The sequence below is a fragment of the Rhinoderma darwinii genome, chromosome 9, assembly GCF_050947455.1.
Source record: "Rhinoderma darwinii isolate aRhiDar2 chromosome 9, aRhiDar2.hap1, whole genome shotgun sequence".
Lineage (NCBI taxonomy): Eukaryota > Metazoa > Chordata > Amphibia > Anura > Rhinodermatidae > Rhinoderma > Rhinoderma darwinii.
Genome location: NC_134695.1, coordinates 92470111 through 92482350, shown reverse-complemented (window position 1 = coordinate 92482350; position 12240 = coordinate 92470111). Strand labels below are relative to the sequence as shown.

General features: G+C 43.5%; 2 protein-coding genes across 4 annotated transcripts in view; both read right to left on the bottom strand.

Moving 5' to 3' along the window:
- Positions 1 to 931, bottom strand: part of DHX38 (DEAH-box helicase 38) — a 45257-nt gene extending 44326 nt beyond the window's left edge. The window contains exon 1 of the mRNA XM_075838505.1: positions 832 to 931. Within this exon, the coding sequence (XP_075694620.1) occupies positions 832 to 928 (97 nt within the window). The 5' untranslated portion in view covers positions 929 to 931. The remainder of the gene's footprint in view (positions 1 to 831) is intronic.
- Positions 932 to 4324: 3393 nt separating this feature from the next.
- DHODH (dihydroorotate dehydrogenase (quinone)) lies at positions 4325 to 11520 on the bottom strand. Of its 3 annotated transcripts, none has more exons than XM_075837123.1 (9): positions 11428 to 11520; positions 9668 to 9880; positions 8428 to 8627; positions 7231 to 7313; positions 6750 to 6937; positions 6070 to 6183; positions 5785 to 5938; positions 5546 to 5705; positions 4325 to 4701 (listed from the first exon to the last, which is right to left on the bottom strand). In XM_075837123.1, exons 1-9 carry the CDS (start codon positions 11446 to 11448, stop codon positions 4620 to 4622), a joined length of 1215 nt encoding a protein of 404 aa, XP_075693238.1. In that variant the 5' UTR covers positions 11449 to 11520; the 3' UTR covers positions 4325 to 4619. The 3 variants fall into 3 exon arrangements, with proteins under 3 accessions (XP_075693238.1, XP_075693237.1, XP_075693236.1); XM_075837122.1 differs by lacking the exon at positions 11428 to 11520 and adding an exon at positions 11301 to 11368; XM_075837121.1 differs by lacking the exon at positions 11428 to 11520 and adding an exon at positions 9973 to 10163.
- Positions 11521 to 12240: the final 720 nt, after the last annotated feature.

The window sequence follows — 12240 nt, the reverse complement described above, 5'->3', positions numbered from 1 at the left end:
CACAGGTTTGTCCGTTACATTAGTGGTTTCCAGCGACAACAAACAGGAAATATGGTTGACACTGGTCGGGGTTAATTCTCAGAAATAAAGCATACTTGACAATATTGGACAAACCATCAGCAGATTTGGCTTCAGTACCATCTCTACGCTGATGACACCCAATTATATGCCTCTTCCTGTGACATCACCTCCGATCTAATACAGAACACCAGTGATTGTCTGTCCGCTGTCTCTACCATCATGTCCTCTCTCTATCTGCAACTAAACCTACCTGAACCTGATGTCTCCATCTCCATGTGTGGCACTACCATAACTCCTGGGCAGCACACCCGCTGTCTGGGGGTTATTTTTGACTCAGATCTTTCCTTTACTCCTTGTATTTAAATTACTTTTCACGCTCCTGTCACCTACACCTCAAAAACATCTCCAGAATCCACCCTTAGGCCTAGTGCACACTTCAGTCTTTTTCTTCAGGGTGCTAGCCGTTTTTCTGACGGCTAGCACCCTGACCCATTCATTTCAATGGGACCATGCACACTTCCGTTTTTTTGATGGCCCCGTTGCTCCGTTCCGATCCAAAGTAGAGCATGTCCTACTTTGGTCCGAGATTCCGTGACGGTGAGGCCCATGCAAGTCAATGGGGCCGTCAAGAAAACTGAAGGCATCCGTGTGCCGTCCGTGTGTGACGGAGCCGTTGCCTAGCAACGGCCGGGCGGGCAGAAGTACATTACAGATATATTACACTAATCGGCAGCCACTTGTCTCGATCAATCACTGATAGAGAAAAGAGGATGCTGATTCAAAATAAAATAAAAAGCAGTTCATACGTACCCCGGTCGTTGTCCTGGTGAAGAGTCCCTCTTCTTCCTCCAGTCCGACCTTCCTGTATGACGCGGCAGCCTGTGATTGGCTGCAGAGGCCGCTGCATCCTGTGATTGGCTGCAGAGACGGTCACGTGGGATGAAGCGTCATCCCTGGAGGCCGGCCTTCTGACATCATCCAGACTTGCGTGACCGCCACTACAGCCTGTGATTGGCTGCAGCGGTGACATGGGATGAAACGTCATCCCAGGAGGCCGGACAGGAAAAAAGTAAGTATGAACTGATTTTTTTATTTTATAAATTGTTTTTTGCGAGCGCCGAGCATGGTCATTCTTCAGCGCTAGTCACTGTCCAGGGTGCTGAAAGAGTTACCGCAGATCAGTGCAGCCATTAACTCCTTCAGCACCCTGGACAGTGACTAGCGCTGAACAACCCTGCTCTTTCAGCACCCGGGACAGCACCATGCTCGGCGCTTGGAAACGGAAACACGGAGTGCACCCCAATGGGGACAGTAAAAAAAGAAGAGGACCTCTGTACAGCGCTGCGTAATATGTTGGCGCTATATAAGTAACTGAAATAAATAAATAAGTGAACACGGCCGTGAAAACGTGCACACGGATCCGTCAAAAACGGCTGTGAAAACGGTGATGGAAGTGTGCACGAGGCCTTACTGTGGAAACAGACAAAACTCTCATTGTTGCTTCGGTTCACTCTCATCTTAAATACTGTAACTTACTATTAATCAGTCTTACCCTCCCTAAATTCTCCCCTCTCCAATCTATCCTGAATGCAGCAGCCAGCCAATGCCTCTACCCTGTGCCAGTCACTGCAATGGATCGCTACACTAATTTCTCTACCCTGTGCCAGTCACTGCACTGGAATGCTACACTAATTTCTCTACCCTGTGCCAGTCATTGCACTGGTTGCCCGTTCACTTTAGAATACAATTTAAACGTATTATTCTCACCCACAAAGCTCTCCACATCGCTGCACCTCCGTACGTCTCCTCCCTCACCTCGGTCTACCACCCTACCCATGAACTGCATTCTGACAATAATCTAAGATTTACATCCCCCATAATCTGAACCTGCCACTCCCAAAAAATTTTCTTGAGGTGCACCAGTTCTCTGGAATGCACTACCCCGGACTATCAGATTAATGCCCAACATCCAGTTTTAAGTGTGCCCTAAGAACACATCATTTTAGACAGGCCTATAACATTACCTAAGGCCCCATGCACACGAGCGTGTTCGGTCCGTGATATACGGTCCGTATGTCGGTCGCATGTCCCGGACCAAACACAGTGCAGGGAGCCGGGCTCCTAGCATCATAGTTATGTACGACGCTAGGAGTACCTGCCTCGCTGTGGGACAACTGTCCCGTACTGTAATCATGTTTTCAGTACGGGACAGTAGTTCCGTGGAGAGGCAGGGACTCCTAGCGTTATAGATAACTATGATGCTAGGAGCCCGGCTCCCTGCAGTGTGTTCGGTCCGGGAAAACACGGTCGTGTGCATGGGGCCTAGTATGACTTCTTTCCTTTACCCCCCCTACTGCATTACTCCTCGATACCTGACAATCATTCAGCAGTATCCCCCACACTCCTTGCACTTCATATCCGTGCATACACAGATACCGGCTGGTGACTTGCTCACGCAGCTTTAGGTGTACTATTATATTTTTATAAGATGTCTGGATCATTGTACAAAACAAGCACTTTTTACATTTTGTATCACCCCCTATTTCCATATACATTTTAAACTCTTGTCAGCAGGAGTCTGCTGTATTTATTCATTGCTCTTATTACCCAAACGGCACAAAAAAATTTGGTGCCATTTTGGATTATAGGAGTACGGGCCTGTAGCTGTAATATGCTGCCATTACCTATGCTACGTACACATTTCAAATCGTGTTTTTTTTGTTTTGTTTGTTGTTTTTTTTTTTTTAATTAAAAACGTCTATCAGTGTGTTTGGTGCAACTTTCTAAATACTTTTTATTAAAAATTATTTTAATTTTTTGAGATACAGCTGCTTTGTATCCCGTATACAGACCAGCTGTATCTAGCGCTGAAACTTGTATCCATCAGTGTCAGTGGCTCCTGTGTGTCTCTGACACGCAGGATCGAGCTGCTATCGATCACATCTAAGTTCACGCAGGACCCGCAGTCACTGCTGCGGACCTGACAAAATCAGGTTTCAGCGCAAGATACAGCTGCTCTGCATACAGGATACAAAGCAGCTGTAACTCAAAAAGTAAAAACTATTTTTAATATAAATGTGTTTTGAAAGTTGCACCAAAACACGGATACACATTTTTATTATTAATAATCTTTAACATTCCACTTTAAATCATTCATTTTGTATGGTTGGATTACCACTTCAAGGGTTTTTTCACACATGCAGGTTTTATTACAGTTTTTTTATGCCGTTTTTAAAGTCAAAAGCAGGTGTGGATTCAAAGAATAGGAGAATAAGTTTCTGTCTTAACGACACATACAAAGATGGAATACGGCACATATAACCCCATAGAGAATGCGAACGGGAGCCGTTCAATTCTCTGCAGGGTACGCCGTCTGTGTGGGAACAGCGCATGCGCCGCTCCCACACAGACCAAAATGAAGCTCGTTCGCAGAGCAAAATCCGGCGCCATTTTCATGTGGACCGGAAGCCGCTGCCGGACAGTAAGATGACGACTTCCGGCCGCGGCTTCCGGCCATATGTTCAAAAAAGCGAAGGCGCAAGGAATAGGAGCGGAGGCGGCTAGGAGCAGGTAAGTTATGTTTGTGTATGTGATGTGTGTATTATGTTCGTGTGATACGGTCTGCTGAGCCCTGTATCTAATCCTCCTACACTGTGCAGTCGCTCAGAAAATGGCGGCACAAAGTGTAGGAGGTTTGAAGATTCAACACCCTCCTCCTCCTGGCACTAGCCAGAATAAGGGAGGGGGGATTGTGTGAGGACACTAGAGCGAGTGTGTCTACCCCAAATTTGCAGCATAAATCAATGAGGTTGCTTTACCACATTGACCATGCTGCAATTTTGGGAACTGCCCAGCACATGGAAATGTTATAAATTAGAATCTAATATTTCCTGAATTAAAAAAATTAAAACAATGTGTAATCACTCAAATAATAATTATTTAACTAAAAAAAAACAAAAAAAAAAACAACTTCTAGCGACACATTCCCTTTAAGTCAGTTATAAGCTTAGCATTCACGATCAGCTAATCATTGGAGAATGTGTACACCGGGAAGCCATGCACATCCATCTGGTAACATGGTGTAATGCCAGGCACCCTCAGGCATCCACTTGAAGTCAGCAAGTACCACATGGGAATAGACCCCTTTACCCAGATGGCATTGAAATATTCACTGAAAATTCATCAACACCCTAAGCATACAAAGCTAAACACTAGTAAGTTGCATGTCATGGTCTGGTAAGGATGTTGCAAATAAAACAAACTTGTTTTGGTAGAATTCATGTGAATGCGACATTAAAAAAAATGATCTGTAAAAGTGAAGTTTTATTGAAGTTACTCAAACTCAGACTTTGTAATGTAGTCCATAAAGTCAACATTTCAAAAGGTCTTGAATCTTACTTCCCAAGAGAAGACTCCGTCATCGACGCTTGTCCTTTAAATCGTGTTGACAAGTTGATCAGTCTTTGTAGTATCACTGAATAAACACTTCCTTTATAAGCAGTAGCTATGTAAACACTTTATATCACATCAATGCTGCACAGAATTCTCCTCCACCAGTATCCAGATATTTTTGAAGTCAATGGAACACTGAATTTTCATTAGGATTTTGCAGCCGCATTATGACTTTTGCTCCTATGATCAGCACCCACTGCTTCAGAGACGCTGGAAAATCCTTCTTTGCTATAGAGGACAGAACACATCAGATTATGAAATAGATCTTCACCTGCTCTCGAACCACTTACACGACGTCGATTTCTGCCAGCTCTTCTTGAATGGAAACAATTATTGTTCAAAGGGTATAAATCCATTCTGTCCTAGTTCTTTTATGCAGCTACAGTTTGTCACAAAAAACGAGCGCCGATCAACGAGCTGTCCCGTTGATCGCCACTTGTTGTTACGGCCAAAATTGGACGGTGTAAAAAGACCCTCATACTCTGTAACAAGCTCATCTGCTGTGTGAGAAGGACGGAGTCCGGTCATGTACACCTTTGCAACTAAATGTCCTATATGACTCTAATCGCTAAATTAAAAAAAATGAAAACAACTCTGCAAATAGTCTTGATTAAAAATATTCTACCGTTTGGTGTTTACAGATCCTATGCGGACGTATGTATAAAACTTCAATCGAGAATATTTGCAAAGTTTTAAATGCGCTGGAGAGAAAAAAAAACAACGAATAAGTAGCAAAGGTTTACATACCATTTAAAGCTAAGATGGTAAACAAGGAGGTTTCCATTCACTGACAGCAAGCAGACAGGTTAAAATGGTAAGGAATTGTAACACAAATTATATTAGAAAGTTGCATCATTTTTTATTATTCAGTGATTACGCTTTTCTTGCATTAGACGGGACTACTCCTTCAATATTATTTTCATAATGTTTACATGCTATTCAACAACAGATTAGGAACGCCCCCTCTGAAGTTCTTGCTAGACCCATCATAATTGACATTTAAACGTGCATATAACGTCCTAGTAGTAAATGATCACGCCAAAATATCGTATTTTGAGCCACCATTACTTACATAAGTAACTTCTCGAGTTCCCGAGCCACTTTTCCTATAACAGGAGGACCTTGATAAGTAAGTGCTGTGTATAGCTGCACAAGGGAGGCGCCAGCACGGATCTTCTGAAGAGCGTCTAATCCGCAGCTGACACCCCCCACGCCAATGATTGGAACTTTACCTGTGAGAAACAAGTTGTCAACTTCTGAAGGGGAAAGTGGCAATAGTGACCCCCATTCATACTTACACATAGATCTCACCTGAGGTCAATGCATACATTTCTCGAATAGTCTCTGTGGACAGGTCTCGAAGTGGAGCTCCACTCAATCCACCAGTCTCTATGCTAGAAGGGTCCTTGAGCGTTGAAGGGCAACTAATAGTGGTGTTGGTGACTATCAGACCATCAATGCCAAGCTGTGGGCAGATAATTGGGTTGTAACACAATACTGAATTTTGACAATTACTTCTGCTCACTTGAAGGATGGTGTATCACAAGCATGAATTAATATAATTCTTATAAATAATCAAGTATAATTCTACGGTACCTGAGTCACTACATTCGCAATGTCTTCCTTATCACGTAGGGACAGATCAGGTGCAATCTTAACAAGTATGGCCGGCTTGTGTTCACAGGGCAGCGCATTACGAGCATTCACTACCTACAGGGAATTCAAAGACATCGTATCCCTGTGTTCCTCTAGTGCAACTTTCTGGTGTCAAGACAAAAATGCTGCATTAGAAGCCACATAAGACTGTGTTCACATTGGAAACCAAAAACGGCTTCGATTTTCAGCCGTTTTTTATGCATCAAACGTTTTTTGATGCGTTTTTTTACGGCTGTTTTTGAAGCTGTTTTTCTATTGAGTTAATAAAAAACGGCTCAAGAAGTGACACACACTTCTTTTTTACGGGGTGGTTTTTTTACGCGACGTTTTTATAAACGGCGCGTAGAAAACCACCCCGTGGGAACAATAAAACGTGTTTCCTATTGAAATCAATGGGCAGATGTTTGGAGGCCTTCAGACCCCATATCTTCAGCAATTTTTCGAAAAACGGCTGAAAATAAGCCGTGAACATACCTTAACAAATAAACAATACAACATTCCTAACCGAATTATAATAATGAATAGAACTAATCTGAAAAATTACAATCTGCATATAGTGAACATTATAAGAGTTGTAAGGTTTTATATGGTTATACACATCAAAACAATCTATTTCCTACCTTGGCCAGCAGGTGGTGCAGTTGCTCTCTGCCTTGAAGGGCCCTCAGGCCTGGGGTATTTGGGCTTGACACATTGATAACAAGGTAGTCAGCCAGAGATCCGAGTTCACGTACCCCCCTTGTGTAATCAGCAGCTGCATCCTCCGATGTCTTGTTCTTTCCCAGGTTTACACCCAGTGGCATTCCCTCTGACAAAGAAACACAGGAAATTGTTTTATTTAATTTTTTTTTAAGTGAAATCAGCCGGGAACCTTCCAAATTACGCATTGACAAAGCCAAGAATAGGCTTTCTGGAGACAGAATATTTCTCTTGTAACAGAAAATCGTACATCTGACTTTTACTTTGGATGTAACTGGAGGAGAAATGTGACTCGAGATCAAAACATTTTAGGTACATGGGATGTTGTAAATTGTTTTCTATTGTAAGAATTGATGTTATGGCTTAGCAATAGGAATCAACTAGGAAGCAAGATCTCCTAACCAGCTGTAAGGGTCTTCTGCTTCTCTGCCCTCTGCAGCAGTCGTTGGCGAACAACTTCTGCACCGTGACTGTTAAATCCATATCTGGAAAAAGCCAAAAATGAATTATTTAATCATGTACTTGATTTACGTGTTAAAATTATAGTGCAAACAAAATAGATACAGCAAAATCCCTTTAGGCTATGTTCACACAGAGTATTTTGCAGGCGGAAACTGTCTCAAAATTCAGTTTCGAAGTTTGAGGCAGATTTTCCTCTCCCTGCACGCCGATTTTCGCCCGCGGCCATTGAGCGTCGCGGGCATAAAACTCAGCGAAATGCGCTTTCTCTGCCTCCCATTGATGTCAATGGGAGGTCAGAGGCGTAAACGCCCGAAGATAGGGCATGTCCCTTCTTTCTACCGCGAGACGGTTTTACAGCTCGCGGGAAAAAGACGCCTCCGCCTCCCATTGAAATCAATGGGAGGCATTTTCGGGCCGTTTTCGACGAGTTTTGCGGCGCGGTTTCCGTGTCAAACAACTCTGTGTGAACATAGCCCTATTCTGGGGCGGTAGTGTACATATTATAAAGACAGGGCGCACAACAGCTACGGGGCTCGTGGTGGGATGGAGCGCACCAGTGAACTGCTTTCCCTGCTTGCCATGACACGGTCATAGCAAATACCAGCAATCCACATTAGTGGTAGCTAACTGCATAGAAATTGACAAGTTCCCATTGAGTTCAATAGTACTTGTATACATCCATATACAGTGAGCTCCCCCTAGAGGTGGCTGCAGGTAGCCAGAATTCTATCAATTAGCCAAGTCAGAAAACATATGATATTAATCTACACAGAATTTTGGACCTAAAACGGATGACGGACATTAGTTTTAATAAGTTTGTGATACATTTGGCGGAGCTCTTGGTAGATAGTAAGGTCCATCTTGGGTTTTGCTATGGGCCGTATGATTTTTCTGCATTAGAAGAATCCAGAATCATCCCATGGTTCAGAAATTTGAGGGTTCAAACACTGAAAAGAACCTAAACATGAAGTTGAGGAGGTCCATTTTGATACTTAAAGTAATATTTTCGGATTTTAGTTGAACATTAAAAGTATCCAGTGGTTTGGAAAATTCTGCTAATTCGATATCATTCTACTCCTGTGGACGCTACATGAATGGAGTTTGGCCAAAAGTGAATAACGAATTTATGGCCGTCACCTGTTGATAATGGCTTTATCTTGAGGTAGGCGAAACACTCTGGGCTTCGGGTTTCCATCTTGAGGGTTCGGGGTAACACTTCCGATTTCAACAAAACCAAAGCCCATTTTGAAGAGTCCATCTACAGCTTCTGCATGCTTATCAAAGCCAGCGGCCAGTCCCACCGGGTTCCGGAACTTGTGACCAAGTACTGTTGTCTCCTGGGGGAAAGAAAGTTTTGGTTAGGAGGAACAAATAAAGTTTATTGAAGAAACCCTACGAGGTCCTCACAATCTGTACTGATACTATGAACAGTGGTCTTCAACCTGTGGCTATTCCTCTATTGCAAGATTACAACTCCTGGCATGATAGGAGTGGTAGTTCCTCAAAAGATGGAGAGCAATATGGTGACTTAGTCTATCGGGACATGTCTTGGTGACCTATTCTTCCCATTCAGCATACAAAATGTCTACCTCATGAGTGGGGGTCACAGGCACATATTACAGCCAATGTCAATTGGCAAGCGACCACCTTTGGGCAATTATGACCAGCTATTTATTCTCTACAGTGCTGGCCGCTTCTTAGCTCTGCATTTTGAGGCAAAGTTATAATGGGTGACTGTCACTTAGCTGCATTGTCTATTGGAATGTGAGGTAGTCTGAAAAGCTCCACCTACCAAACTGCAACCTGTCCTTCCCCCATGCTTTACACTGCAGCTCTGCCTGTTCAAAATGCCTGCTATGTATAAGCACAAGTCCACCAAGAAGCTGATTTCCATTACAGCAAGGATAAAATGATTCTAACCTACCAGCAATTTAAAGGGGTTGCCCAGTCCCTAAAAACTGATGGCCTATCCTCAGGGGTCTGACTGCCAGGACCCCGCACCGATCAGCTGTTTTGAAGGGACCGCAGAGCTCGTATGAACGCTGCTTCCCCCTCATTACGGGTCACTGCTCACACTGTGAATCGCCAACACAGCAGTAGCGGCGGTTTATAGTATTATAGCCTTTCTCCGATTCACTTTAATTGGAGAAGGCTGTAATAGTGTGAACCGCCGCTACACGTGTCGGCGATTCACAGTGTGAGCAGTGACCGGAATGAAGGGGAAACAGCGCTGGTACGGGCGCTGCGGCCCCTTCAAAACAGCTGATCGGTGGGGGTTCCTGCAGGATAGGCCATCAATTTTTAGGGACTGGACAACCCATTTAATCACCCAAAAGATTGTCAAAATGGGCACATGTATACGGAGGTGTGATCATACCAGATATTGTGAGGTGTGCGCTGTACATCGTGGGACCAGTCCAAGAGCTGCAAACTTTACAGACAACGTGTGCGCCAGTTCAGGTGATACCACTTTCTGCAATGTCGGCATTAAATATTCTGCATAAAAACGTTCGTCCCCTTTTACAGTAAGATAGGAGGAAAAGAGGAGACCTCCACCCCCCAGGACAATCAGAGCATCCTTCAGCCGGCGCTGAAAGAGGAAAAAGGGAGAGAAAAAACAAAATCAGTTCACGGGGTGCTTTGTGTGCCGCTTGCTTGATGCGCTAAAAATGCAGTTCTCACATGGAGCAGAGCGTCTGTATAAGGACCACAAGACCCGGTCACATAAACCCTCCCCGGTTTAAGTGACCAGAACTTATATCGCCAAAGAACCGCAGGGGTCCGGGTCTTGCGGCTGTAATATGGATGCGAAAATGGCCGTCTGAATGAAGCCCAACAAAAAGTGGCCATACTGCAACGTATAAAACGAAATATAAATAATTATATATCATATAGAACTCCAAAAGGGGACATTTTCTAATATACCATGTTTTTGAGTTTCTCGCCACTTCAAGATCTCTGCTTGCAGTTAGTGAATGGAAACATTCTTGTTTAAATCCAGACAACTCCTTTTTAATTGGAAACAGAGTGCAGCTTCTCTCGCCCCTTGTGACCAGTTTTTATCTCTAGGGCAAGAGACATGCCTGGCCCGACGTTTCCCCTGCAGTATTACATGCCAGCCATTCAAAGGCATTAATGGGTCTAAAAAGAGAAAGGAGGAAACCTCCAGCTCACCAATCCTGCGTCTCAAATACGAACCTCGCTCGGATCCCCGCGGCGGCCCACGGTGAGTAATATGGAAGTAGGAAGGAAAATGATCCAGCGCTGTTTGAGGGTAAAAGGGATACTCTGTTCCCACTTTTATTGGTATAAAAAATTGTTAAAATTGAATGGAGACGCAGTGTCAAGGTGGTTATCTTGCGGGCGAATGCCCAAGCCTACGCGTTTTGAACATCAACAGTGTTCTTATTCATGGCAGAAGTTCTGCCATGAATAAACACGTAGGCTCGGGTATTCGCCCGCAAGATAACCACCTTGACACTGCGTCTCCATTCAATTTTAACAATTTTTTGTACCAATAAAAGTGGGAACAGAGTATCCCTTTTACCCTCAAACAGCGCTGGATCATTTTCCTTCCTACTTCCATTAATGGGTCTGTCAGAGCAGGAACAGCTCTTTACAGTGGCTCTTTATTCTGGCTCATAGTTGGGGTCCCAAATGGGAGAACCGTGCTCTTTATGACATCCATATGCACTAATAGGGCATGTGGCCAGGGTTTGTCTACATGAAACAACCTCTTTATAACAGAAAGCTCTATCGAACAGTACACTTGTGCAAGCTGGACATAATAAAAACAGGTTTTCAGCTTCTGTATGTAAACAAGAATGGTTCAATGCACTGACCGCAAGCAGAGATCTTGAAAACGGGGACAACTTGAAATAGTGCATATTACAAAAAACGGCATAAATCATTTTGAAACAATTAAGCTTTATTAACAAAGACTCGGAAATCCCCTTTAAATTACAAATGTGGAGGGACTACATATCCCAGCATTCCCTATCCACTCGTACTCTGCGTGTTATGCTGAAACCGGTAGTTCTCCCAAGGTGACAAGTAACTCTGCAAAAATGTAATTACGGTAAAAACATAACGGCCATGTCTATCTTCCAATAGAGCGCTGACATGATGCAAAATTACCTTCATATGGTTTCCGAGCATCTTCACTTCCGGCGGCCATGATGCGTCACGTGATCGGATATCCTCTCCGCGTCGCCATGTTTGATGAGGGCAAGATGTTGTGGTCCGGGCTGTGTGTAGCTTGTGTTTGGATTTTTTTTTTTTTTGCTGCGCGAGATACTTGTTGTATACATCGGTAAAGAAATCACAAACTGAAATCAGAAGAATTTTTGTTTGATTCTTTCCAGTTATTGAGGGACTACAACTCTCAGCAGGCCTCTTGCTGGGAGTTGCAGTTACCCAACAGCTGGCAGGAGGGGCACGTGTAAAAAAATTTTTACCTTTTTTTGTGCATTGCCTGGGGCATGTAAAAATAGCGCCATTTTTGTCTACAGTCGCGAGCTGTCTTTTTTTTCCTCAAGCGTTTTCTAAATGGGGGTGCAGAGAGAAATTTTGCAGACGTGCATCTCATTTATATTATTTGCTTTTTTGTCATCATTTAAAAAGAATAACAAAACAATACAACTCCTGTTCACGCAATGCGGCGATAAATGCACGGTTTTCCAGTCTGACTGCAAATTGTTGTTTTTAACTGCTAAATGTCTTATTTGTCGCGGATCCTCCGCAAAAGATTCAGCCAGATGTACACAAATCAATGTCACTATGAGGTAGATATTGAGGTAGATGGTGATTTCCAACCACAACATGCCCATACTGAATGATATTGGACTGTTACCAGTGCCGTCTGAGCGGTAAACTTCACTGTACTTTATATTTGTTATTTAGGGTATTTGTTGGATCATACCCAATTTAGTTTTGCCTGCTCCGGTCTGA

Excerpts from the sequence above, each read along its gene's own strand:
- DHODH (XM_075837121.1), bottom strand. The coding sequence starts at position 10,140 with ATGGCCACTTTTTGTTGGGCTTCATTCAGACGGCCATTTTCGCATCCA. Across the intron at positions 6,938-7,230 it reads GCAGAAGACCCTTACAGCTG|AGGGAATGCCACTGGGTGTA; the intron begins GTTAGGAGATCT and ends TTTCTTTGTCAG. Across the intron at positions 5,939-6,069 it reads TTGCGAATGTAGTGACTCAG|CTTGGCATTGATGGTCTGAT; the intron begins GTACCGTAGAAT and ends ATCTGCCCACAG.